This window comes from Halichoerus grypus, chromosome 2, assembly GCF_964656455.1.
Source record: "Halichoerus grypus chromosome 2, mHalGry1.hap1.1, whole genome shotgun sequence".
In the NCBI taxonomy this organism is placed as follows: Eukaryota; Metazoa; Chordata; class Mammalia; order Carnivora; family Phocidae; genus Halichoerus; species Halichoerus grypus.
The window spans coordinates 204,674,425-204,702,329 of NC_135713.1; the positions used below are offsets into that span (position 1 = coordinate 204,674,425).

Below are 27,905 nucleotides of genomic sequence, written 5' to 3' on the forward strand. Positions count from 1 at the left end.
TTCACTGTGTTGATTTAGCTTTATTTCGGCAAATACAAAATATTTATAAGAACTTCATAGGTTCTCTCCTCAGCAGACCCTCCCTAACTCCGTTTGCTGTGAGTTTTCCTGCCAATGGGGTGAGCAGAAACAGGGCCCGCGCAGCATGAAGGAGCTGCTGTATTCGCCTTGTCCGGCGCTGGCTGAACTCCCGGAAACCTACTGAGCCCGAGGTGTCCCAGACACTGTCCCGTCAGGTCATTTTGGTGTTTTCCTGCATGCTGTCTGGGAGATGCTCTTTCCCTGCACACATGCCCGTCTTCTCTGGAGGACCTTCGTCCCCCTACAGGTAGGCACCATGTCGCATCCTTGATGTCTCTCCCTAGCATCTGGAGGACTTTCATCCCCCTAATGGTGGGCACCATGTCACATCCTGGATGTCTCTCCCTAGCAGCGAGCATGGTCCCGGCTGCGTGATAAGCACTCAAATGAGCCTCGCTTCCTTACACGGAAAGTTAAGTCTCATGCTTAAATGGGAGGAGCTCTTCGCGGGTCTCAGCTCTGATTACACTGATCCGTTCCAGCACGGAAGGTGGGTGTTGAGTTAGGGTTTTTGCTAAAAGGACGCTCGAGTCAGGGCAGGCAGCAGCTCGAAACCCCGGGCACAGCCCCCCCCCACTCCGGGCACCTGGTGTGGAAAGGATTCGGGGGTGCTGTGGGGAAGAGGGGTAACGGGTCCTGCTGCCTGGGTGTCCAGTCTAACAACGCTGCACCCTCATTCTGCCTCAGAAGGCTTTCTGGAAGCCTCTGTAAGTGCACGGGAGGAAGCAGGAGGGGAGCATGCTCTTAGCAAACAAGTCTAACTCTGACGACAAGGATCCCGATTCCCGTAAAAGGAGGCCTAACTGTGGGAACTGCGCGATCCGTGTGTCATCCACCTCTACGGCTACGCGTGGGGGAGGGAAGGGGCCCGCTGACGTCTGCACGTGAGGGCCAGGGCCGCCTACATGTCGTAGAGCCGGAGCTGCTCCTGCACGTCGCCCGCGGACATCTCCCCAAACGTCTCCTTGTTGTCCTTCATGAGCTTGAAGATGGCAGCCAGCTGCTCCTTCTGCACTCTGTGGGGAAGAGAGGACAGAGAGGAAAAGGGTGCTCCGAGCCCGGAGTGGGGGGTCGCCACGTGCGCCCGGGGCTGGGGCCCCGCGCTCTTGGCTGCTGCCGTGTCTGCTTTCCAGGACAAGAAGAAAATCAAACCGAAGCGAAACCCACTCAAAACCCACGAGCTCGCGTGGCCGAACGACCTCAGCTGGAAGGTTCTAAAAGCCGGCTCTACGTCTTGGGTGTTCCCTGCGGGTCTGGGGAGGACCCAAGTGACCCTGTGGGTTCCCCTCGGGCCCCCTTTTAGCGTCGACCTGGCACGTCCCGGGAGGAAATGGGGAGAGGCCTGTTCTGTTAAGTGGCTGGAACGCGAGCCCGTGAAGAAACAGGTTAGCGACAGCCTCAGTTTAGAGGGATGAGGACAAAAACCATGACCAGCCGAGACGTAGGGGGCACACGCAGAGGTGTACATGGGGGTTGACCCGGGGGCAGGGTTGGCATGGGGTCTCACTGCTCAGAGGAAGGAGCGCCTTGTCCTGATTAGCACAGATACCTCGTGGCCAGTGGGGCCCCGTCCCTCCTACCACAGAATGGGCTGGGCAGCTGGGACCGACGTGCTGTTGTCTTTGTGAGGCTCGGCCACACCATCTGACCAGCACAGCACAACTCCCAGGAGCGCAAACAGTTTGCAAGGTCGGGGCAAGACTGCAGCAGAAAGCAGGGGCGGTCTGGGGCTTGCTCGTTCCGCTCCAGGCGCGGGGCTGTCAGCACGGCTGGCTTCTGGCTTCTGTGGTGTCTCCGGGCCACCACACCCTGCACCCCGGCCCTCTCAGCCCCTCCCTGCAGCCAGAAATGCCAAAAAACGGCAGGTCCTGCGTGGCTGGGCTCTGGCAAGACCTCTGGCCACCCAGCACCCGGAACGCTGCCTGAGGCGGGCGGGCTCCGAGCGTCTGGTCTTACACGTGCGTCCCAACAGATTCCTCCTGCAGGAACCCCGTATCTCCCATCCAGAAGTTGGTTTTCTGGCTAGAGCAGCATCTAGAGACTCAAATATTGAAGTCCCAAATCCCAGCCTCACTTTGTCACCCTGGGAATGTGATTCCTACAGTCCGTTTTCCTCTCTGGACGAGAAAGTGTGTGTTGAGCTCCTTGGATGGAATCACAGTCCCTCCCGCCCAGAGTGAACACATATTCTCAGATATTTTCGATGGCTGTGGCGCCTGGGCATTTTTAACAGGGGGGACCTATGACTTGCACTCTGCTAGAGAGTAATAGGCATCAAAATGAGAGAGAGCTCAAATTTTAATGGGTTTCAAAGGAGATTATTTCTTAAAAACAAAGCAAAACTGAAAAAACACACAGTAACCGAGATCATCTACTCAAAGTTTATTGGGCTGAACAAAGGCTGAATACACAGATCCAAGCCATCAGGAGTACGTGAGGCTCGGCGCCTACAAGCCACGTGCAGAAAGATTCCAGAGAGCTAACTAGTTCGGTAACTAACCTGGGAGGGCGGCACCTACTTACTGTAGCAGTAAGATCCCAGCCTGGGTAAGGCTGTTGTTGTTGCCGAGTGGGGACAGGAGTGCCAACAGGGTAAATCTACTCGTCACGTGGCTCGATGTGGGCTCGCCCACCATCGCCTTATCTGCACTACGGCCCTGAACCTAAGCTTGTAGGCCCAGAGGAGAAGGTCACTGGGAATGTAACATGCCCCAGGGGTTGGCATCCCGGCCTTCCATTAAATGGAAAATATTTTTCTATAAACTTACTGCTTTAAAAAAATGTTTTAACCAACACATCTAAAAACTGCAGATTAGTTTGGTATAATATAAATATTGTCCAATATAAAATTCCAAGAAACAGATCTGGGACTGATCTCATTATCTGGTGAAATTCTAACTTATCTATGACACCTTCTAGGAAACATAGTCAAGAAATCTATTTCAAGCAGACTATTCTTATTGCTTCTGCCAAAGCGAAGGTGGAGATTCGGCTGAGCTGGTGAGAGCGAAAAGGCCTCTGAGCCACTAGAGGCCCGGATTCCAGCCTCCTCTAAATGAGGACTAAGGGCGACACAGATCTAGAGTTGTCGCTGGTTCCCTGCTGTGGGGCCATCAATACGCGTCCCTCACCCCCAACAACCGTGCCCCCGGATAGAAAGAGGGAAGTGGGCCCCCAGGGAAAGGAGGACAGTCCACCCTCCCTGAGCAGCTGATGAGCACAGGAGCTCTGCCTCAGCTGTCTGGAATGCCTCAGAGTCTTTCTTGGTTTGGCTCCAGGGAAGGAAAAGGCCAGTGTGGGCTGGGGATGGGGTGGGGGCACTGGAGTGAAGCTACACTGGTTTAAAAATGATAAGGGGGCTGTCACTGCTGATTTCACAGGTGCGAACGGTGAGTGGAGAGTAGGGTTCAGCGATAAGAAAAACCAAAGTCTACGAAACCCCTGCTTAACCAAGCAATCCACACCGACAGGGACAAACACCTCTACCCCGGGGGCCAAGGCACTCCCGGCACCTTCCCCGCTGAGGGACAGGTCCTGATGGAGGGTCTGGGTCCCAGCGGATTTATGCAGGCCAGAGGCACCTGGGAGCTTGCATGGCTCCGCTCTGGGGATTTCCATTTTATCTCTCAAGCTTTTTAGATGCCAAAAGGAAAAGCCTTTAGCAGGAGGCTAAGGATAACTTCATTATTCTTCGGTTCTGTAAAGAGAAATAGGGAGAAAAGATCATTTATTTTACTTCTTCCATCTAACAAGTATCGTGGGGGAGGAAATGGGAAACGGGGATGTGGAGGAGGATGTTTGGGATTGCAGACGCCAGGCCGGACACTGGTTTCTCAGACACGGGGCAGTTTGCTTCTCGTCACCTGCAGTAGGACACTCTGTTCTGGCCCGGCACGGGACCTGGCCTGGCCCGGCACGGGACCTCAGCAGCCTGGCGCACCCCATTCTGAGTCCGGAGTCCATGAGGCATATAGTTAGGTCGGGCAGACCCTACCTCTGGGCAGGTCAGATACTGGGTGCTTCCGATCTTTGGCTACGTGCTTTACTGGGGCCATCCTATCACATGCTTCTATTCCCTATTCCCGCTGGCGGGGTTTGTCCCCGCTGGGGCCACTGGCACCCTAGGATGCGTGTCCACCTTTTCTCAATGACACCCCGAAGGACAAGAGATCGCAGGGGACCCGATTTTGTCCCTCCGGCGCCCTCTTCTGGAGATCAGAGACACGCGTGTTTCCAAACATTGACACTGGCAAATCCCTTGTGGACTCACCAGGTTGCAGACACCAGAATATCCCACAGCCTGGGTTCCCTGGCCTCCTCTCCCCCTTGCCTGTGATGACGTACAAAACACCCTCCACCAGAGTCGTGTCCCCTTCCAGAAAGGTCAGGACATTCTGAGGACCTTCAGAATGGAGTGGGTGCTGGGGTCCCAGGTTCCCGTCTACCAGAGCCAGCCTGGTCTAGACTTTCCTCTGGACCAGAAGGTGGGAAGAACAGATGGCGCACAGGACAGGAGTGGGCAGGGCTGCTCTTTCTTTTTCCTGCCGAGCTCGCCAAGCTCTCCAGCTTCACTAGCTCCGGGAGCCGGAGGAGCGTCAGCAGCCCGCAAGCCCACTGTCCCAGCCACGCTCTGAAGATAGGCGTGGCACCTCCCGGAGAGACTGGCTGGCCAAGGATGCCGTGAGCCCCGAGCCCCAGGAGAAGCCTCGGAGGAGGGGGCAGGCCGTGACAGAACAGGGCCTTCCTTAGGCAGCAACCTGCTCTGGATTCGCAAACCCGGCCGTTTTCAGCCCCTCGGGCAGAAGGAAGCTGACCTGTGAGCGATTCCAAAGATGGGAATGTTCATTTAAACACGCAGAGGAACGATCTGGGGTCTTGATTTTAGTCCTGCTTCCTAAGTGCTCTGCCCTGAGAATGTATGAGGTGAGGCTTTAGGGGATGCTGGATCACGTGCCCACTAAGGATTCGGGCTCCGCCTACTACTGCTTTATTGGCTGAGTTGATAAATTTAGTCAGGGACTTGCAGCATTTATTTCTTTACTAGCTTGCAACTCAACTGGGACCCAGAGGGCCAGGAAAGGGATTAGAAACAGGCAGAGTTTGGTGGGAAAGAATCTGACAGGCAAAGAAGAGGGCACGCTTCGCTGGCCTGTGGTTTCAGTGGTTTAACAACCATATACATGTTCTTCTTCGTCCTGGCACTCCTAGGGCCGTCTCCTAGACTCAGCTGGGACCAGACCGAGCTTGTGCCCGCCGGCTCTCCCGGGCCACACGGGAACCACCGTGCTGTAGATGAGGAGACGGAGCCCAACTCGCCAGCCTCTGCAACCCCAAGCATCACCACGAGAGGGACAGAAGCAGCTGCAAGAGGGGTGCAGGTCAAGGGGCCCCACGCCGTGCCCTGTGGGCTGGCCGCATGCAGGGGCAGGAGACAGCAAGCGGACGGCACAGGTGGATGCGTGCAACAGCTGCGGGGAGCATGCTGGGGAAGGGCAGGAATGAAAATGAACATGAACTCCAGCTCCACCCTGTGAGGACGGCATCACACTGAGCGAGGACCGTGTTTAAGGGTCGCGAAGTCCACCAGCCCCTCCTTCTCAACTTGGGGCACAGCCTGCAGATGAGGAGAGGAGAGCTCCTCCTTCACCCCCAGAGCAGCCCTAGGGCGCGGTCTCCACCCCACAGAAGAGCCAAGTGTGAATCGGTGCGAGAGGCCCCCCAAGACCCTGTTGGGGGGAGACCCACCCTGGGCGATGCAGAGTCTGCTGTCTAATCATAACAGAGAAGAGACTTTCCCTCCCTCTTCCCGAGGTCCTGGCTCGGAGCCCAGGGACGGTGGCCATCTGACCCCACAGCCTGAGGCCTGGCATCTGTCCCCTAACTGTCCTTTCTGTTCCAATGGCTCCTCACATCCACAGGGAGCACCTGCCCGAGCCCCCGGAATCAGGCCTGTCCTGGCCACAGCTCTGTCCACAGGGACCTCTGCGGGACCCCAGGTGCATCCCGCCCTCCCTATTCTTAATCCAGGGGCTGCAAATGTTTTTGGTAAAGGGCCTGATACTGACTCTTCTGGGCCCTGTGGGCCACGTGTTCTCTGTTGCAACTACTTGCCCCGGCCACAGCGGCGTGGAAGCCACCACAGACCACGGGAAAACAAAGAGTGGCTGTGCTGCAGTCACACCGAGCTTACTGACCAGGGCTGCAGTCGGCCACTCCTTCCTCTGACCCGGAAAACCTGCCTGTCCCACCACAAGGGTTTGTTTTTTTTTTTTTCCACATGAGGCTTGCTTCTCAGGGCAGGACGAAGCGGCAGGGCGACACCCAGCGGTTCCCGAGGGGGACGACAGTTCGGCCCCAGCCTCACAAGGGGGCGCTAGCTCCCCACCAGCTGGTCCATGAGGCCCACCCGGAACTTATGTCCACTGGGCTCCCAGAACCCTGCAGCCCTGGGAGGGGGGCCGGGTCACACAGCGACCCCCGTGCTAGCGAAGAATGAGACCGCTTGGTGCACAGAATGTATCTACTGGTTATGAAGGCGGCGGAGGAGGGGAGGTTTAGACCGCGACACTCATGTTGGGGACACATTACCAGACAGGAGGAGGGAAGCACCACTGGTCTAAGAAGTCAGTCTCCTTACCAAAAGGATTTGCAAGAATATGTGTGGCTCAGGACCTAAGGAACTTGCTACAGGGAAGTGAGGTCAGAGGTCAGCTCAATCCTGAAATATAAAGGCAGCAAACCGGGTCACACTCAGAGGCAGTGTCAGCAGCACCGGGGGTGGGGGGGCTCCCGTGGAGGCCACCTTCCCCTGCTCCGGGTCTTCCTCGGGCTGTGCCTACGCTGCCACCCCTCCGCCCCAGGGGAAGAGCCTTCCAGGCCAGGTTTGGAAGAGGCAGGTGACAGTTGCGGGAGGGGAAGTGGGGATTCTCGCAGGCAAAGCAGCTTCTGACTTTTGAGGGACCCTGAGTGGCGTGGCCAGCGGCAATGAAAGGGTGTGTGAGTTATGGATTCGAATAAGCCCTCCTGTCCTCTGCGACCCTAGGACCCCAGCCTGGGCTCCCGTTGAGACTCCTGCTTGAACCGAAGCACAACGCCCAGCACGCCAGGCTCCAGGCCGGCCCGGGGGGGCGTGCAGGAGACAGCTGGGCTGGGGCTCTGACCACTGGTTCTCTCCCCAGCTGTCCTGCTGCTTCCAGAGTGTTCCTTAGCACCCTGGCGGGATGGAGGGAGGCCCACGGGTGTGCAATGGGTGTCTGGCGGGGGCGCGGGCCGTGAAGCTGAGGAGCTAGGCAGCCGCAGTTGTGTGGGAGAACAGATAGAAACCGGCCGCAGACGCTGGGCGAGGAGGGGCGGGAGGGAGGGGAGCTGCCAAATGGACGAGCAGGGAGGATCGCGCCCTGTCCTGCAGTGACAGATCGGTTTTGTCATGAACTCGCCGTGTGAGGGATCTGCTCCAGGCTCTTCCCGGCCTCTCGCTTTTCCCTTTCCAGAGGGGGCGAGGCGGGCAGGGGAGGGGTTCAGCCACCTTGCCTTCCTCCCCAGCTCCCCCGAGGGGACTGTCTCCAGGGGAAACCGAGCCTGGCTGAGGAGAGCCAGGACAGGAAAGATCCCCTAAACCGAAGATGGGGGAGTGGCAGTGGGTGGGGGCGGCGGCTCGCCCGAGTGCGCAGGGGCAGGACGGTCAGGGCTCGGCGGCTGGTGCCCTGCGGTCCCAAGAGGAAGGTGCACGTCCTACCTCTGCTCCTCCTCCAGCTCCTCTTTGGTCATCATCTTCTTGTACTGGTTTCCCCGCAGCTTCCCGGGGCTGTATTTAAAGGAGAAGACTTCTCCCCCTGCAGAGAGGAGACAGGGTCAGAGCCGGCGCGAGGGTCTGAGTGCTGGGGGCCTCCCCCAGACTCGGGGTCCTCTTCCCCTTTTGTTAGTTTCAAAAGGGCCGTCTGGGCCAGAGGGGGTCCCCCCAGTTCCCCACACAGATGCTGCTGGGCCTCAGAGAGGGTGCTTTTGACGTTTCTTCTTGCTGGACAGGCCTTCCTCCCACACTCTGTCCGTGAAGTCCCACGGCAACTTAGGAGCTCCAAGTGGGGATACAGAGACAAAAACAAAACAGCTGGGGAGAAACCAGTCCCCCTCCTCAAACAGCACAGCTCCATCCACCAAACGATGGTTCCCCTCCAAGACCGGGTTGAGCCGTCCACACGACGGTCTGGCTGCCCCTCTCTAGCAAAGGCTCCCGCCAAGCCGCTGTCTGTGAGGATGGCCTACCCTCGTCTTTGAAGCCCCCCCCCATTACTGGGGGGCGAATCACATCAGACAGAGCAGGCTGTGCCAGGGTGCTGGGCTCCCTGACTCACAGGGACTCCTGAGCCTCCTGCTGTGGTCCTCCAGCTCCGGGGCCTGGGGATGCCCACCAGTGATTAGAAATCTGAAACAATGCATCCAGCCCACGGTAGGACATGGGAGTGATGTGGCATTTTTCACACCGTTTTGAATTTGGGCATCAAAACTGGCACATATTACTAAATAGTTGTACCAGGATTTGCCAACCCCTAAGAGCAGACTCCTAGCTGCCTTAAAACAAACGCTCTCGAGGCCTGAGGAGGGCACACCAGAGGTCTGGGCAGAGGAAAGCAGGAACGTGACACAGGGAGCAAGGACAGGTGCTGGGCACACAGGTGCAGGCGGCAGGACAGAAGAGGAAAGCCCTCCAGAGCATTGCCCTGGGCTGAACATCCGGGAGGAGAGAGTCCCCTCGGGAAGTGATGCCCTGAAGTGGTCCTTCAGCCCAGCAGGTGTAGGGCAGACGGCCTCCGGCCACCCCCGGGACAGAGACTGAATGGCTTGTCTTGTCTAATTCCCAGGAAGGCTTAAAGAATTGAGTAAGGGAAATGCGGAGGCCAGCAAATCACCCTCCCACACAGATGTAGTCCTTTTCAGTTCTGTTCTAGAGGGTTTACCTCTTTGTCACTCCAACGTCAGGAATCTCAAACACCTCCACATCCTGCCCCAGGCCACCCTCACCTCTGGCTGGGGGCTGTCCTGCCTGATCAGACAGGCTGGTGTGGGCCCAGGGGGGAGGAAATCGCCTTGGCCCCTCGGATTCAGCTTCTCTCTGGGCTGAAGGAAGAAGGTTCTGGATGCAAATTCAGAACCCAAATGTTACGAGATGGGAGCCGTGTTCTCTCCAAAACCTTGCCCGGGAGGAGAAGGCTGGTGGGCTCCACAGTCCTCCTGTGGCCCCCTCACCCCAGCCAACTGCCCAGGGGCTGAAGCCTTGCCTTAGGAAGAAGTTACTACATCTGTACAAGGATTCCTTTGCTCTTCATTCCTTTGCACTATGCTAGGGGCTGGGGACTTAGCAATGAATAAAACATACAGCAAGCAAAGATAAGTCAAATGCAGTCTGAAGTTGGTCACGCGTGCTCTGCAGAAAGGATGGGGGTGTGGGAGGCAGGGAGGGAGCTGCTTGGAAGCTTCACCGGGGGTGGGGTGGGGGTGGCATCAGGAAGGGTTTTGCAGATGGTAGTTGAGAGGGTGTGGTGAGTTGAGCCCTGCGGTGTCTGGGGAGACAGATCCAGCAAAGCAAGGAGGTCAGTGGCCCTGGGTGGCAGAGAGGGGGCAGCCAGGTCATCAAGGGCGGGGGAGGGGACTTGGTTCTTCCTCCGGGTGAGATGGGGCTTGGTGCACAGGCAGGGGAGTGAAGTCCCACCGCTCCTCACTGGGGACTCCAGCCCCCATTGACCAGCTCTTCCTCCAGGCTGAGCTCTGCTCAGGCCAACAAGCAAAGGCGGGAGAGTTCTATTCCTTGTGGGCCCACAGAACTCGGGGGCTTCCAACAGCACCCGGTGTGGGCTGCCTGCATCGGGCAATCTGGGTACTTTGCTGAGTGATTCAGAGCTGCTGTCTGAGGGGCCTGGGTCCTTGGTGGTCCGGAAAGCCCCAAAAAGCCTGCCAGAGGGGCGGAATCACACAGAGATTGCGGTCTCAGCATGAGCTCACAACCGACGCTGGATGCTGGCCCCACCAGACAAAGAAAACCAATTAACCTCAACATCAAGGTCACTGTGTTGCTATGTTTTAGAAAAATAAAACATAAAAAATTCTGCCAGCTGGGTACGACTCAAGGTTTCCATTTATGGGGCAGGTCTGATTAGTCTGATGTTTTTGGGGCCAGGCAGAACAAACGACTAGAAAAGGCTTTCACTGAATCACATCGAATGTGGTGTACCAAGGAATACACAGTCACATCCAATTTCGCTAGACCGGGAGGTTTCGATGTGAGGGCCTCCTGGGAGCAGGACTTCCTCCTGCAGCCTTCTGTGAGTCACCAGGTCGCTCAGGGAGGGTGTCTGAGCGACACTAATCAATTAGCCTGAGAGCTGAGCTGCTCACTGCAGAGGGACTGGGGGCCTGCTCCTCTTTTCCTCGGACAGCTGCGGCCACAAACCTCCCCTCCCTCGCCTTGTCAGAGCTGGCAGGAGGCGGCTGGGGGGTGGGGGATGTCTAGGGGGCAGCAGTCAAACAAGGAGGGAGGGCCCCTGACCAGGCAGGGTGTGAGGCTGGTGTGAGCCTCTCCTCGTCCTGGCCAGGGGCCTCTGGTGGCCTCGGCTCCAGCCCCTTTCTGTGTCCCCGAGTCACTAACAGGATCCTGACTTTGGGCATCCCTGCAGCCACCTGGGGCCACGAGGCAGGGATAGACAGACCCCAGGGCCACAGTTCCTGTGCATCTCTAACCTGCAGATGATGGAGGAGAACCAAGGGCTCCAGGGAGAGCAGGTGACTCCCCTCCCGCCTCCGCAGCTGCCCGCCCTTCCCTCCTCCTCTGAGGCAGTACTGAGAAGCCCCAGCCCCATGGGGCCTCAGTGGGGAGCTGTGGGCCCCCCAGCGCTGCCCTGCTGCTGGCCCACACGCCCACACCAGCCGTGATCACGGCGTTCCTGCAACCCGCTCTTTCCACTGCCCCCGCCAGCAGTCAGCTGAAAGCCACGGCAACAGTCCCACTTTTTAAAAAATGATGAAATATTTCCAACATACACAAAAGTACGAGTAATAAGTCCTCCATGTACTTTCCATATAGATTTAACAAGTGTTGACATGTTGCTTTTGTTTGTTTGTTTTTGTTTTTTTAAAGAAATAAAACACGACAGACCCAGCAGAAACCCAGACCATGTGTGGTTCTGTCTCTGTCTGTCCAGGACACTGGCCCCTGGGGGTGCCCAGGGCAAACCCACGGCCTTCCACCCGGTCAGGTTCCAATTGGCCAGTTTTCTTAATGCTCCCGGTCACTCCCGCTTGCTTGCCCTGGCCGGCCAGAGTCTGATGGCAGGGAGGTCTGGCCAGTTAGCCTGAGCTGCTTGGAAATCAGGCGTCTCCTCCCCTGGGGCCTTCATTGTGCAGAACGCCTGGGCAGTGGCCCTGTGAGTGGCTTTCGTCCCCATCAGATAGATCGGGAGACGCTTGGCAAGAAACTGAAATGCACAAGCAGTGACCGGAGGGGAGCTAGGAGGCAGGGCAGGAAATGGAAGGTCAGGGTGCTCAATTTACTGGCGAGATGGGCCTTCTGTATTCGGAAGACAACTCAGTGTGAGACAGGAAAGTGGGGAGAGAAAGAGCAAAGGCGACAGGGCTGGGGGGCTGCAGTCTGGAGGCTGGGTCCTACTCACCATCCTCTTCCTCAGGCACTGCTCTGGGTGGGCCCTCCTGGCCATCCTGCTCCTTCTCCTGCTCCTCTTCCTGCAAGACAAGGAGAGAGTCAGCACCGGGTGCCAGGAGCTCGAGAGGGTTCACTCTGATACGGTCATCCAGGTGCCTGACTCCTTGGTGAAAGCCACCCGACCCTGGGGGCGATGGTCAACCTGCGGGTGGAAGCCATGTGAGCTCTGCGCAAACGCTGTGTGGCCGAGATGACAAGGGGGAAGCTGTGGCCCAAGGAGCTGTGCTTTTGACCTTTGAACCTCAGTCCCTTTATGCTTTCTGGGTGGGTGGCCTGTCAAAGCCTTTGGATGCCATTTTGGTAACAGGACAGGGGACCGCCCCCGCCCCCACCCTGCTCCAGTGACTAGAACTAAAGGCACAAGAGGAGGGCTGGCGGGCCATCTGGAGCCCAGACAGGGCTGGGCCATCACAGAGGAGCGGCGCTCACGGGCACAGACTCTGTCTCTGCCTCCTGGCACCTCGTTTCTACCCCTAACAGTTTCAGTGTCCATCTTTCCAAAACTGGAGCTCCACCTCCTTCAGGCCCAGCGTTCTCCCACCAATGGACTCAATAAACAGATGGCTGGAAGGAGTGTCCCAAGATGGCCTTCTTGGGAGGAAGGAGTGACTTCAACCTGCAGGAATGCTGGGGGGGACTGGGATGCGCTGATCCTCCAGCTACAGGGATTTTAGGCGTGGCCCAGGGAACTGTGAGGGGAAGCCAGAGGGCAAATACGGACACATCTGCGGGTTTAGAGAGGGAAGCACACACAGGAGGAGAAAGTCGCCCGCGGTGGAGAGGGCAGCACGCCGAGGCCTTTGGGACTCCGCTCCCAGGGCAGGCGCATGAAGCGGCCTGCAGCAGGCTCCCTCACAAAACAGGGCCAGCAAAGCTGGCCTGCAAGTTTGCACAAGCCCAACGACCGGTGATGAGTGGCAAACCCCGAAAGGCCTTGAGTTTCCTGGGACTCACACAAAGTGCAGCCGGGAGGGGCAGGGCAGGAGGCAGGAGCCGGACTTCTCCGCTTAGCAGTGTCCAGCAAGCTCAGCACCACCAAGATGGGAGCCACGCTGCCCTGAGCGCCACCGTGATGCCCCCCAGGATTTTGCACAGCAAAGCGTCTTTGTGGCTGTGGGGAGGGGGGCAGGCCTCTTCGGGGGAGGCAGGAAAAGGAGACACCCCTTTGACCCAGCAAACCCACTTCTGGGGATATGCTCTGGACTGGAAAACCATCTGTTTAGGTTTTTATACAAGGACTCTGTGTGCAGCAGAAAACACGCCAAACTGGAAACAAGGAAATGTTCATCCTTAGAGTTAAATCTCTTACAGTGAAATATATTTGGTTAACAAGTTCACCACGATATTAATAGGTTAAATGTGGCACGGTGTGCATACGCCACGCAACACTGTGCTTTAAAAAGGAGGCAACCACACAAACTGATGTGAGAAATGCATCAGGGTAAATCACCAAGAGTGAAAAAGCAAGGGGCAGCACAATGTGAGAGGGGCAATCTTCTTGGTGTAAATATAAAAATGGAAAGGCACCTCCATGCTCATAAATGCTGAGGAAAGGTTTTCTGGAAGGACACGAAAGGCCCTGCTGGTGGTGACTACCTTTGGGGGCGGGGCTACCTTGGGGGAGGGGCGGCCCTTCTCTGTTCATCTGATATACTTCAGTATATTTGGATTTTCTAATAATATACATGAATATGCATTAATTATTCCTAACATATTTAAGGAATGCTACACAGGGGTCTCTGAACTGTGAAATCTGATTTTCTTTTTTTTTAAGAAAGAGAAAAAGAAAAAAAGAGAGACAAACAGCCATTAACCCATTCAGGGCTGGACCCCAGAAATCAGCCCAATTTCGAGACTAGAGAGGTCGATTCTCCCATTATGTGTGAGGGACACCAAGATAAAAGAGAAAGAAGCACAGTCCCTCCCTCAAGGAACTCATGATCCAGTTGGGAAGACACCTACACAAATAATTGCCATCCAAGGTGAGAACATCAAGAGCCGAGGCCATCCCAGAGGGACACAGTGAAAATTGACCTGCCAACACTCTCCCGGGGGGAGACTGGTCTACGTTTGAATCTTGCACTTGACTTCTGAAGTGTGCTGTTTCTTTTTTTTTTTAAAGATTTTATTTATTTATTTGAGAGAGAGAATGAGATAGAGAGAGCATGAGAGGGGGGAGGGTCAGAGGGAGAAGCAGACTCCCCGCTGAGCGGGGAGCCCGATGCGGGACTCGATCCCAGGACTCCAGGATCATGACCTGAGCCGAAGGCAGTTGCTTAACCAACTGAGCCACCCAGGCGCCCCTGAAGTGTGCTGTTTCTTAAACTGTGGTTGTGGTCCCATTGGCAGGTTAGGAAAGCAATTTAGAGGTCGCTACCGATTTTTTTTTTTAAATATGCAACCCGAGTCTTAGTGTGGTTTTCAGCTTTAATAATTTCAGAAGCATAAATGCTAAAAACATACCAAAAAATGACATTGGAAAGGTTATTTACATTTTAAATATATTGATTGTTTCTCATTCAAATTCGTGTAATTACCACAGTCCAGTGCTAGATATAGCTCTAGTTGATTTTCAAACTTCCAAAAAATATTCATGGCCCGAGCTTCAGTGACTGTGGGACCGCCTTTGTGACACCAGCCTTTTGATCTTACGAGGATTTGATGCACACCTGACTGCCTGGACATGACTCCAAGGGAGGCTGACCAGCTCACCAAGGTGCCCGTGGGAGAGGGCTCCTCCACCTGCCTACCCATCCGGACTCTGGCACGCACAAAGAATTAAAATGAAAAACTTGGCATTCAAATGTCAGGAAGCTAAGTATAAGAGGAATTTAAATAAGTAAATATTCAACGGATGTGTGTTGTAGCTTTGTAGCATTTACATTTCTCAAGTTATTAAAACTTAAAACTGCACTAAGACTTTGGGGGTACCCCTGTATCCCGGAATTAAATGAAAGATAAATAGTGTTATGTGTGTGGTAGACAGAGATACCGTTTGATAAAATTTCTTTTTCTTTTTTTTTTTTTAAAGATTTTATTTATTTGACAGAGAGAGACACAGCGAGAGAGGGAACACAAGCAGGGGGAGTGGGAGAGGGAGAAGCAGGCTTCCCACGGAGCAGTGAGCCCGATGCGGGGCTCAATCCCAGGACCCTGGGATCATGACCCGAGCCGAAGGCAGACGCCTAACGACTGAGCCACTCGGGCGCCTCCCGTTTGATAAAATTTCTGGCGTGCTTCTGTGGCTTTATATATGGGGATGCAATTTAAAATATATTTTTTTTATTGGAGACTTCATGAAGTTTGGAAAGCAATGCTGAGTTGGCCACGTCCTGCTTTCTGTCTGTGCAGAAATCCCCTTCCTTCAGAAGATGCCCCTTGAAGCCCGTGGGCCTGGTGGGCACTGCCCCAGGCAGTCAGTGCCCCTCTCGCAAGGGACCAGCATGCAGAGGGGACCCATGGCCCAACTCTGCTGGGGGAGAAGGGAGCTCTGGTCCCCGAGGTGGGAGCCCCTGGCTGTGCTTGTCCCCGAGGCCACTCCAGCCTGACCTTTCCCTATCCTTGAGCGACTCAACTCCCAGTTCTGCGAAAGCTGACTGAGCCAAGTGGCTGTCACCCTGTCACTGTCTGATCACACCCTACTTTGCAAGCTCAGAACGGGTCAAGTCCTCGTGGGAGAGGGCTACCCGCGTCCGATTCCAGCAGCACAGCAGCTGAGGGCTGGGCAGTGACAGAAGCTTCCAATGGTGCTGCGGGGAGGTGCCCTCCCCAGCCCCCCCACCTGCAGTCTTCCCTGGGTTACTTTAGATGACATCACCATGATGGAAAGGAGTCCATCATTAAACAAAACACTGCTGGGGCACCTGGGTGGCTCAGTCGGTTAAGCGTCTGCCTTCAGCTCAGGTCATGATCCCAGGGTCCTGGGATGGAGCCCCGCATTGGGCTCCCTGCTCAGCGGGGAGCCTGCTTCTCCCTCTCCCACTCCCTGCCGCTCTGCATACTTGTGATCCCTCTCTTTCTCTCAAATAAATAAGATCTTTAAAACGCCCCCCCAAAAAACAGTTTATTGCATTTTGCCCTTATCTTATAAAAAACATGTACACGAAAGGAAAATGGGAAGTGCTGATACCAGTAATAAGATGGGCGCGGGTCTCGTACACAGTGCCCTTGGGACAAAGACGGCCAACCTTTTGGAGTTGGTGGCCCTTGGGCATCCCTCCAGACGGTGAACTATGTGTGTGACAGTGAAGGAGGGCGGTAAGGTGCAACCACGCACAAAATGCTGGAGCAAGAGCCGTCGGAAAGGCCGTACCTCTTTACCTTCTTTCTTACGACACGTCCCACCTTCCGTCCTGCTTTGGCACGTGCAGTTTTGAAGGTATGTTTTCTGGAGCACATTGTGTGTCTAAGCAACAGGGTAGAGGGGCCCCGAGGAGGGCAGCTCGGCTGAGCTTGAGGGGCACGGCGAGGCCCCAGAGGGGACGCCAGGCAGGGAGCATCACAGCTTTTGCAATGACTTGCTGGAGTTTGATGTGGTTGCAGGGGATTGCAGGGTGGGGGTCAGGAGGCAGGGCTCAGACCGGGGAGATCTTACAGGGGACGAGGCAACGAGGGGCCCCCAGCAGCTTTTAAATGGGGAGAAACGCGAGGAGACTGGAATTTTTGGAGCAGGAAGTGGGATGGCATAGTGAGGGCAGGATCAGAGGCAGGAAGAACTCCTAGAAGGGGGTTCAAAGTGCAGGTAGGGGATGTCAGGCCTGAACTGGGAGGTGAAGGGACTCTGGCCCCCAGCTCAGTGTTTGTTGAATGAATCAGCGAAGGACTGGCTGCCCCTGGCTGAAGGCAATCCCCTGGGGGTCTCGAGGTCTGAATCCCACCCTTGGGCTTGTTTCCCCACATAGCTGGGCTAGGACCACGCCTGGGGCCAGCACAACCCCACAGGTGCTCAGAGTGCTGACTGCAAGCCAGCAAGAGGCCATCACTGTCGATTTCCGGTCAATGCCCTTGGTCCTGAGCGTGTTGCAAGGTACCCTGCATTGTGGGCTGAATCGTGTCCCTCCCCACATTCACAGGCTGAGGTCCAAACTGCAAGTATCTCAGACTGTGACTACATTTGGAGAGAGGGCCTTTGAAGAAGGAATTAAGTTAAAATGAGGCCGATGAGGGGGGGTCCCAACCCAATTTGACTGGTGTCCTTTTAAGAGGAAATCTGTAAGAAAGGACACACGTGAGAGACACCAGGGGTGCATGTGCTCATGGAAAGACCCCGTGAGGACGTGGCGAGAAGGCGGCACCTGGATACCGGGGACAGAGGCCTCGGGAGAGAGCGGCCCTGCCCGCGCTGGACCTCACTGTTCTGGAGAAAAGAAAGGTCTGTGTTTCAAGCCGCCCAGTCTGTGGTACGTGGTCGCGGCAGCCCTAGCAAGCCAACACACCGTGCTCTAATGAAAGTAAACCAATTTTGTGAAAACTGTGAATTGGCGACGCCCTCTGAGACCGACAGCTGGTGTCATCCTGGCTGGTCACCAAGGCAGTTTGGGGCTGGGACCCAACCCCCTCACCTCACTGACCAGAGTCCCAGCACTCCACTACTGGATAGAGCCCAAGTTTTAACTTCACATGTCCCGGGACACTTCTCCAATTCAGCTGTTTCCCCCAGGGGAGGGCTGGCTGGGGGGAGAGGCCAAGCCCCGGGGCCAGGGGCTCCCAGAGGCCAAGGAGGGAGGCTTCTCGGAGCCAGCGCGAGCCTGCAGGCAGCACATTGCCATTTACGGCTGCCCTGGCGGATCCAGGCCTGATGCCCCGCGCTGAAGCAGAGGAGGGAGAGAGAGAGACAGAGAGAGGGGCCCCGAGACGGGGTGGGGAAGAGGCAGACAGAGAGAGAGAACCAGACATCCTTCTGTCTGCCCGAGGAGATGGTTCTGCCCTGGGGTCCTGCACTCAGGACCTGCTGGGACCCTGTGACCACCCACCAGAGCTGAGTCGGGCTGTGACTACAACAAGCCCCCCCGTTAATCCAGGATGATTTTAGAGGACCACAGGTCCACTTCCACGGGGATACCTGTCCCTCCCTACCCTGCAGCAGCCAGCACAGAGAACAGGAAGCTCTCAAGGGGCCCGCCCGGTTCCCCATGCCCTCCTCCGCAGCCTGGGTCAGGCCCCATCCACCGCAGCACGTCGGCAGGTTTCCAAGGGGGGCACCGAGACTGGGCAGGGTGCGGGGGCTGCCTTCCGGCTCCTACCGCAGGCAGAGTGGGTCTGACAAGGCTCTCCCCTCTTCCAGAAAGAGTCCATTAGGCCATCGGGCTGTTCATCCTGTGCATTCAGGGGGGCACAGCTACGGGCAAGCAGAGGGCGCAGAGCTGGCGCCCGCTCCGAGTGCCTGTGCTGGGCGGGGAGGGCAGGCCGGCCGAGGTCACGGCGGCCCTCTCCGCCCGCGCGTCTCAACAGCTCAGCCACTGCGCGCCTAAGTGACAGCTCAGGCCGAGGACGCTCGGGCCAGCCCTCTAAATCCATATTTGCAGCTGGGTAAGGCACATCCCCTTAGACAAGGAACTGACGTCTTCTTATCCTAAACTGGCTCCTCTCAAATCGTCAGTTTTTCTCTGCGGTCACAGCATCTTTGACACTTTGTCACGGCCTGGGAAGGGTGATCCAAGCCAGCCGCTTCCTTTCCACTTCTCGATCACCACCCCCCCACCCGCATTCTCCATGCTCCTGCCAATCACTCAGTGCCAGATACGGATACGGCACCGTGTCCTTGACCTTACTCTCCCCCAACTCATTTGCTCTGAGAATATCTTCAAATGCCAGCTTTATGATGTTTTTTTCCTACTAAAACCCTAAAATGACCGCTGCTGTGCTCAATTCAAATAATCCCCGGCCTCTGAGGTCCTCCTGCTTCAGAGGCTGTGAGGTCAGTCCCTAATGCTTACTGGGAGGTGCTCTCCTCTCCCGCCCACGGGGGTGGGGGTGTGCCATGGGAGGGCAGGCAGGAACTTGGGGTCACTCTTGGAACCAAAGCCTTGGGCACACGGTCTGCCCTTCCCCATTCACCTCTGGGTGCTCCTCCTTCCTCTATCTGCGTGGGGTCCTCTGAGGTCACAGGGCCTGGCGAGAATGGTTTTGAGCTCAGTTTTTATCCTGGCTCAGCAGGCAGAGCCCTGGAGCTCCATGGGGGGCAGGGAGGCGGTACTGAAGGGATTGCTGTAAGGAGGGAGGTGGGAATAGAGGGGCCAAGACCCCCCCCCACACACACACAGAGCAGTTCTGCTTTAGCTCTACACACTGGACTTCCATCTAAGATTGAAGAAGGAAAAAGGTATCTAGTGCTTTTAAAAATGTGGGAAAACCACTGATCTAATGTGGCTTTGACCCAAGACAAAACCCTAGCTGCATTGATGCATCGCCAGTTATCCAGTCTCTGTTTGAACACTTCTAGCCTCGGGGAGCTCACTACCTTACAGGGCAGTCTGGGGCATGACACACAGCTCTAGAGCATGCAGACAAGACACAAGGTCCTGGGCCAGAGGCCTGGGGCACGAGGAGAAACAGCCTCTGCCCGCTGCCCGGGGCAGTGCTATGAGGAGGCATCATCTGCCTTGTGGCAGGGGCCACCGGCATTCCTTCTGTTCGTCGTTCTTGCAGCTCACACATTCAACAAGCATGTACTGGGCGCTGCTGTGCGCTGAGCCCGCTGTAGCGGCTGGGGATGTGGCCGTGAACGTGGCAGGCCCATCCTCCTGAACCGACATCCTGCTGCGGCAGACAAAGGACACGAACATAAAGGATAACCTCAGACCACACAGGGTGCCGTGAAGAAAGCCAGAGAGGGGGGTGTGCTGGAGTAGGGGTTGGGGACTGTATGTTCACAAAGGTGCTCGGGGACACATACACTTGAAAGGTGAAGAGGAACAACTGTGTGGAAGTCTAGCCAGGAAGGGTCTGCCAGGCAGAGCGAAGAGCAAATCCCAGGCTCCAGCTGAGGTGCAGGTCTGGGACACGGCAGAGGGGGCACGGGGACAGCTGGGACAGGATGCAGAGCCAGCCACAGGGGCCATGCTGAGAGTTCGGAATTAATTCTGCATGTGACGGGAGCCATCGCAGGGCTTGGAGCAGGAGAGTCTGGGATGTGGTTTCCATGTGATAAAGGTGGTGCCCGTTGCTAGATGGAACGTGGGGGGCGGGCTGGAAGCCGGGGGAGCCGCTGGGAGCGAATGGCACAGCCCAGGTGAGCCACGGACCGCAGGAGAGAGGATAGCCTGACTTCAGGAGGTACTCTGCAGACAGAGGTGACAGGACTTGCTGATGGAGGGACTTCAGGCCGGAAAATAAGAAAACGAGGATGTCGTGTGGGCTCTCAGCCTGAGCGGCTTCGGGGGGCCGTGGAGGAACTCCAAGCAGATGACTAAGAACAGTGGGGGCAGGGAGTGGCCAAGGGCAGAAGTCAAGAACTCTTAACAGTCACGGGGGTCTCAGGTGGCCTCAGGGGCTCACTGGACAACCATGGGCAAGTGTTGAGGAGGCGGCCGGCCACCGGACGTCAAACTCAAGGAGAGGCTGGGCACCATCAGCTATTGATCACACTGACAGTGGCCAGCGTGTTCTGGAAGACAGGCCTAGAAGTGAGTCGTCCACTTGATATGGGCATGAGCTTTTCCAGCATGGACAAAGAACAAAGGAAGAATACTGGGTAAGAGGCTGACTCAGGAGGCAGGGCTGGGGGAGGGGGGGAGTAGATTGAGATCTAGAGTTCACGGCCCAGCACACAAGGCCCGGGGGCAGGGAGGAGCCAGGCTGCAGAGCCGAGTTCAACCAGCCAGACGAAAAGGGCCATCCTGGACTCCGACCTCACATCCCAATCGAGGGCACATTCACAAGCCCTACACACACTCTCTTGCTCAGATGGCCAAGCATGCCAGATCCAATCCCATCAGATTAACGGTTTTGGGCATTGTTCCTACAAAGAGGATTTGGAGAGCATCAAAAGCCTCATTAAAAAAAAACACCCAGGGGCAGAAATGCGCATTCTCCCCTTATCAGCAAGGATTAGGTGGAATTTTTGTGTCTAGGTTTTGCGGGGGCAGGGGATAAATAGAGACGCTTGAGCACAGGGAGGAGAGCTCACGGACTGACATGACCAGAACGAGAAGGGTGGGAGGAAATGAAACCGCTGCGTTGGGGACCAACCAGGCTGAAGAACTTTGACCAGGACCAACTTTAAGGGTCATAATAGAAGACAGGTGTTTAGTGTTTAAAGTCTCTAAGGAGGCCTCAACCACGGGCACAGGAACTGGTGAGACTTCATGAAGAATAAACATAAGAATGCTTTGACCCCCCAGGAGTAGGGTTTACTGATCTTCACAGGACACCACCGGGCTGGAGGTATTTGCTTGTCTTGGGATTGAGCTCAGAATCTGAGTCATCAGCACATCAGCATCTGGCCAGGAGAAACACTAGTAATACCAAGGTCACAGAATTAGGTTCTTGCTGAGAACATGCCCAGGGCTGTCTCAAGCAGAGGTTGGCCAGAGTTAACAATGAGTGCAGGGAGTTCTTACTTGCAAATACTAGACCCAGGTGCATACATGCACAACCCCTCCCCCACAGGCCACGAAACAGGAGCTGTGAATGGGAAAGCTCTAGGAGAGATCAGAGATGGTTTTAGTTCAACCCCTTCCATTTGGGGAAACTGAGGCCCAGAGGTTATATGACTTCCCCCAAGTCCTATGGCTATTCAGAGGCAAAGATATTAGTTGAACAAGTACCATGAATTCTCACACCAGGTTTCCTTCGGACCAGTTAATGTCATTTGCTCTTCTTCAGCCCCGGTGGCCAGGAGGATGTGACCGATCCTTCTCCCTCCCCGGCAGGAGGGCAGGGACACCCTGCGCAGCATCCCAGCCCTCCTTCATGGCTCGGACTGAGCAGCAAGCCGCTCTGTCCGTGCACAGCACCCCTTACAGGAGGAGGTTTCTGAACCCCATCAAAGTCCTGCTTCGTTCATCTGTCCCTAACAGCAGCCAAGCGATTGTGGTCGGACTCAGGTTGTTCCAGAAATGCCTGAGCCACCAGAGATTGGGCATTTCTCAGGAAGCACATCCACCAATGGTCTCAGGCTGTCTCAGCCCTCCCACACTGTGGCTGAGGCCGACGGTCTGGGAAAGAACAGGGCTACAAACAGAGACTGTCTGAAAGGGCGCATGCTCCACGTTTCCTTTCTAACCCTCAAACCTAGACAGCTTTTTTCTTAAGATATGTTCTTTAAAAATTTACTACTTCCCACTGAGTAGAAAATTCTAACTGGCAGCTGCATTTTCTGTGTGCAAACAAGACTATCTCTGGAAGAAAGAACAAAGTTGAGCCATTAGGAAAGTCCCAGACTTCTCTCTCACATGGAAAAAAAAAAAGTATGAGCTTAAACGACTTCACATAAAACACCCTCTTGCACTACCGAACACTGAACTCTTGTTTGCAGCTCTGGGCATCGTCCTCTGTTCAGGGATGTTCATCACTGTAATTACTGTGAACACACTGTTTTATGTTCTGTACTTTTCCTTACTTATTTCTACCAACTTGCTAATTAATCCAATGTCCTAATTAATGGACATTTGGGCTATTTCCAGTTTCCTTCCCAGCAAATCACTAGACCTGCTATAGATGGAAAGTCTGTATCCTCCCCAAACTCGTATGTTGAAGCCCTAAGCCCCAGTGTGATGGTATTTGGAGGTGGGGCCTTTGGAGGTAATTACGGTAACATGAAGTCTTGAGAGTGGGGCCCCCAGGAAGGGATTATTGTCCTTATAAGAAGAGGAAGAGAGACCAGAGAGCTCTCTCTCCACCATGTGTGGACACAGCCAGAAGGCGGCTGCCCGCGAGCCAGGAAACGGGCTCTCACTGGGAACTGAATTGGCTGGCACCTTGATCCTGGACTTGCCAACCTCCAGAGCTGTGAGAAATAAATGTCTACTGTTTAAGAGCCCCAGTCTGTGGTATTTTGTTATAGCAGCCCGAGCTGACTGAGACAAGATTCCAAAGTGATATGAACAACTGCCAAATATCTATTTGGCCCTCCGCTAGCTGGCTTCTGCGCTTTTGTTAAGAGAACAGAAAGTGGGGCCATGTTGGCATCACGAAGGTTGGAACAGATGATGGGGGAGGGGACTCACCTGCTCCTAAATCATTCTGTGGCCTCTGCAGGGGGTGGGGGGCACAGGGGCACACCTGTGGTGACGAGGATGGTGAGGGTAGGGGACGCAGCTTGGACCTAACAGCAGGAACCAGGGGGGTGCCTGGGTGGCTCAGTTGGTTAAGCGTCTGCCATTGGCTCAGGTTATGATCTCGGGGTCCTGGGATGGAGTCCCACATCGGGCTCCCTGCTCAGTGGGGAGTCTGCTTCTCCCTCGCCCTCTGCTGCTCCCCCTGCTTGTGCTCTCTGACAAATGAATAAATAAAATCTTAAAAAAAAAAGGGAAAAAAAGAAGGTGAACCAGGGTCCAGCTGCACAGTGAGGGCTGCCAGAGGAGGCTGGGCAGCCCAATCAGACCAGTACCACCGGAATGTCTGAAAAACCAAGCCCTTTCCTGAGAAATTCCCCCACTGGGTTTCTTTTTTCCAACACCGTATTTTTTTTTTTAAGTACAATTAATATACAGTGTTATAAAAGTTTCAGGTATACAATATAATGATTCAACAATTCTATACATTTCTCAGTGCTCATCAAGATAAGCGTACTCTCCAACACTGTATTTTGGGAAATTCCAACCTACAGAAAAATCAGAAGAATAAAACAATGAGCACTCATATACCCTTCACCTAGATTCACCAATTGTTAACATTTTACCATCATTCCATTCTCTTGTGTGTGCTTATGTGTGTAACTATTAGAAACGTGACACATTGTCCCTAAATGTTTGGGCGTGCATCTTCCCTTTTATTTTATTTCATTTTTTAAAGATTTTATTTATTTATTTGTCAAAGAGAGAGAGAGAGACCACAAGCAGGGGCAGAGGGAGAAGCAGACTCCCCGCTGAGCAGGGAGCCCAACAACACAGGACTCGATCCCAGGACCCTGGGATCATGACCTGAGCCGAAGGCAGATGCTTAACTGACTAAGCCACCCAGGCATCCCGGGCATGCATCTTCCTAATAACAAGGATATGTTTCTACATAATCACAACGCCGGCATCACATGCAAGAAACTGAACATCGATACGATAAAATGATCTAGTATTACCATTCCTTTGAAACAACTCCCAGTTATCTGCAAGATGTTCTTTATAGCTCCCCACCCTCACTGCAATCCAGAATCCAATCAAGGATCAGGCATCGCATTTGCCTGTTTTGTCCTTTAGTCTTTAATCTAGATGAATCTCCCTGCCTGTTCTGTTTGGTGTCATTGTCCCTACTCCGTTGCTGAGCAGAGCGAGGACCTGAGTGCCAAGAAGTCCGAGCTCTGGCACAGACGTAACTCTAGTACTATTTGAGTGACCCTTGACCTTCACCTTGACCACTGTTTGGGAATCTTATGACATAGCCTTGCTGGAATCCATACCTGCATATGATAAGAAGCTCGGCCATCCTAGAATTGCAGCCTACACATCAGCACCAAAATGCACTGTTTCTGGCCTTAAAAGGGACCAGCTCTTATTTGTGACATTGTTGGCCCTGATTCTTTGTGAGGGTGCGGCATGCCTGTCATGCTTCCTCGGCTGCCCACCCCTACACTCACCCCTAGGAGACATGACAAGAAAGAGGTTCTAATAATAGAGCTCTGCCCTCTGCTTGGCCTCCCTGCCCTGGCCGGCTGATCATCCCCCATTTCTTCAGTGGCTGCCCAGTGTCTCAGCCCATCACACTACTTTGCTCCCCATGGGGCTGCTTCCCAGTGACCCAGAGCTGCAGTGGAAGGCTGCTTCCTGGGGTGGAAGGCTGCTTCCCTGGGCTCCGGATCCTTCTCAATAATCAGCTTTGTGAATCAGAGGCAGCAGCTGCCCTGGGCCTCCCAGGCCTGGCTGGGCAGAAAGATGATTGGATCAGAAGAAGCGCCATTAGTTAGGCAAGGTGGCTGCTCTGTCCCTCCCCCCCCATTTCCCCAGGGTCCTTCTACCGGCTCTCTGGGCTCGGCTCTCTGGTCTCGGGCTCGGCAATATGATAATCAGATCTCGGAAATGCGCCATTCCATATCCAGACAATTTCTTAGCAGCTCTTCCAGGGCTAATCCCACCACTGGGAAGGCAGAGTAGTGGGGGACAGCGATATGTGTCCCCCCAGCATCTGACCCCCGGGGCCTGAGGCACAGCCATGATTTACTGTTTGCCAGCTGGAGTTGAGGGGGGCTCAGCAACTCAGCAAGGGTTGGGGATCTGAACCCACAAGGGCAGGGCAAGAGCCCTGAGTGAGGAAACTGACTTAAACGGAACCCTTACGTTGGGATAATCTCGGGACAGGATGTTGCACAGGGAGGACAGACACAAGGCTCAACTCTCAGAGTCATCTAGCAGCTGCCCCGCATGTGAACCCTGTGATATGCTTTGTCCTCCAAAGCACCCACTCACCCCCACAGGACGAGCGTTTTCCTGACAGAGGCAAATTGTGCTCTGGCGGCTCTTGACCAACAACACCGAACCCACCCCATCAGATCTCGAATTGCTGAGGGCCCACAGGCCTCGTAGGAAGCCCTCTCAGAAGTGCTGTGACCCAGAGGATCAAGACACGACTGAGCACCACGACAGGCGTTGCAAACTTCAGTCTGGAACTTGCTGCCCTGTGTGACCCAGAGGAGCAAGGCTGGCTGAGAGCTAGGGGCAGGCTGAGAATGACCCGATGTCTCTCCTGTGCCCAGGAGGCTGTGAGTGCAGCCAGAATCCCAAATATGGGAGCCAACCTAACATACCAGCACAGGTCCAAAACCCTTCCTGCCATCATCAGGGGTGAGGTTAGCAAGAGCAGCTGGGCCTCCATTAAAGCGAGTCTCTGTCCTCCCCGGGAGGATTACAACAGCCCTCCTCAGGCTGGTGAGAATCCGCTCTCATGACACAATTAGTCACCCACTTGTCAAACAAAGCGCCTGCTCAGAGGGGTCCCCCCCGTACACTTACTCAGCAAAGAGAAACACCCTGGCCCAGCCTCACTGCCTTTTCCCCTCAAGGGTTCTCTCCCGTGTAAACCATTGTGTCCAGCAGAATTCAAAAAGGCCCTGCAGATACACTGACAAGGCACCCAAGGAGCTTGCTCACGGTTTCTACTGCTCCAGCCATTCTCCCCTGCAGGAAAAGGGGCTCGGGACTAAGAACAAGGCATTCTGATCTGACTCAGGGCCCTGGGTGGTAGCCTGCAGAGGTCAAGGGTGCTGAAATCCCTGCAATGCCTGGCAAGTAGGTTTCCAATGTAAAGAGGATGTAAAGAGAAGCTCTGGAAAAAGTGTATGGGGCTGGTGGGATGGGTGCCCATCTCTCTGGATGTCCTGAAGCAAGGCGTGTGGTCAGGACAGAGCTGATGGACCGCAGGGAGTGGGCTTGGGGCACAAGCAGGAGGGTCAGTTTGGGGGTGCTCAGCGGCCCTGTAGGAGGGCTTTATCTTCTCCTCCACTCCATCCAGGCCAGGCTTATCTGCAAGCCCAGGGGAGATGTGCCAAAGCACGTGTACAGTTTGAAAAGGACAATAAAAATGACTGCATTTGTGCAAGGCCTCTTCTTTCGGCCCCGCCCTATGCGCTTCCCACCTCACTGGCTCTGGAATCTGGATTTCACATTGGCTTAACAAGAAAAATCAGCTTTTTTTTTCTTTTTTTAAAGTATGACTATTTTTTCGTTATCCAGACAACTCTCATTACTGCGGACCTTGAAATAAGCCACATGCACGTGGATCCGGGAACCCGTGGGCCGGAGGGGTGCGGGGCGAGCGGTGGGTGTGACCCGAGCCAGGGGAGGAGGGAGCCGGGGCCGGGAAGTGGACCGCGAGCAGAACACACTGCACAACTCCGATAGGCTCGGCGCTCGCCGACACTTCTGGGGGGCAGGATGGCGAGTTTGCTCGCGGGCTCTGCGCTCCCGGGGGGTGGGGGGGCTGGGGGCCCGGTCCCTGGTCCTGCCCGAGCTAGGGGGAGGGGGAGGAGGGCCCCGGGGTGGGGAGGGGGCGCCCGGGAGGGCCGGGTCCGTACCTGCCTGGCCTCGGCGGCCTGCTCCTCCGCCTCCGCCGGTGCCGCCTCGCGCTCCCCCGGCCCCTCGAGCTCCCCCGGGCCCTCCGGCGCGGCCGCCGGCTCTGGGGCGCAGGGGTCGGGCGGTGCGGGAGTCCCGGGGGCCTTGGCCGGGGACACGGGCTCCGCGCTCGCGGCCGCCCCGCGCCGCACCAGCAGCCAGGCGAGCAGCAGCGCCAGCGCCGTGGCGAGCACCGGCAGCGCGGCCAGCAGCTCGGCCGGCGCCTCCATCGCGCCGCGGCCGCCCGAGTGCCCGCCCGCGGGGACCCCGAGGGAGCCCGCCGCGCCCCGCCCGCGCCCCGCCCCGGGGCGGAGCCCTTGCCCGCGCCCCGCCCCCTCGGGCCCCCGGGGTGGCTCGGCGGCTGGGGGACCAGGGCCCGGACCCTTGCTGCGGCGCTCCCGAGGCCCGAGGAGGGCCAGCCCCGCCCTGCACCGGGCAGGCCTGACGCTTTGCGCTTCGATTTGTTTTGAAAACCACCTTGAAAAGCTCTTTCCTCAGGCGCCCTCAGATTGACTGTCATTTTCGGCATCATTTCCGCCCTGTACAGAAGGTCCAGCACTTTGGAACCGCTGCTTGCGAAATGCTGAGGCCCTGTAAGGCCGAAGGCTCACCTAAAGCATGGCACCGGACTGCCTGCAAGACCATGAAGAGCAAACGTTAACCCCGCTCACTCGCGGCCACTTCCAGACTCCTCCACAGCATTTTCTGGGAACACTTCTAGTTCCTGGCCGGTGAATGCCCCTTCCGGCCTGAGACCCAGCAGCCTTCAACACAAGCCTCATTGTAACGTGGCTGCCCCCCAAAGGCTGCTTTCTGGAATTCAGCTCCAGGTGTAACTCTGCTCCCCTACTGACTTTTCCTCTTGGAGTAATTCTCGAGTGTATGGGAGGGTAGAATGAAGGGAAGTCTACTGTTTT

The 27,905-nt window shown here is 55.7% G+C and overlaps 1 protein-coding gene across 3 annotated transcripts; it reads right to left on the reverse strand.

Moving 5' to 3' along the window:
* MXRA7 (matrix remodeling associated 7) lies at positions 1-27,264 on the reverse strand. 3 transcript variants are annotated; one of them, XM_078066147.1, is made up of 5 exons: positions 26,952-27,261; positions 11,742-11,811; positions 7,817-7,913; positions 6,719-6,799; positions 2,449-3,778 (listed from the first exon to the last, which is right to left on the reverse strand). In XM_078066147.1, the coding sequence occupies exons 1-4, from the start codon at positions 27,216-27,218 to the stop codon at positions 6,766-6,768; spliced, it is 468 nt and encodes a 155-aa protein (XP_077922273.1). In that variant the 5' UTR covers positions 27,219-27,261; the 3' UTR covers positions 2,449-3,778; positions 6,719-6,765. The 3 variants fall into 3 exon arrangements, with proteins under 3 accessions (XP_035944573.2, XP_077922273.1, XP_077922274.1); XM_036088680.2 differs by lacking the exons at positions 2,449-3,778; positions 6,719-6,799 and adding an exon at positions 1-1,097 and having other exon boundaries at positions 26,952-27,263; XM_078066148.1 differs by lacking the exon at positions 6,719-6,799 and having other exon boundaries at positions 26,952-27,264.
* Between the last annotated feature and the right edge of the window lie 641 nt (positions 27,265-27,905).

Excerpts from the sequence above, each read along its gene's own strand:
- MXRA7 (XM_036088680.2), bottom strand. The coding sequence starts at position 27,218 with ATGGAGGCGCCGGCCGAGCTGCTGGCCGCGCTGCCGGTGCTCGCCACG. Across the intron at positions 7,914-11,741 it reads AGTGCCTGAGGAAGAGGATG|GGGGAGAAGTCTTCTCCTTT; the intron begins GTGAGTAGGACC and ends TCCTCTCTGCAG. Across the intron at positions 1,098-7,816 it reads GAGCTGGAGGAGGAGCAGAG|AGTGCAGAAGGAGCAGCTGG; the intron begins GTAGGACGTGCA and ends TCTTCCCCACAG.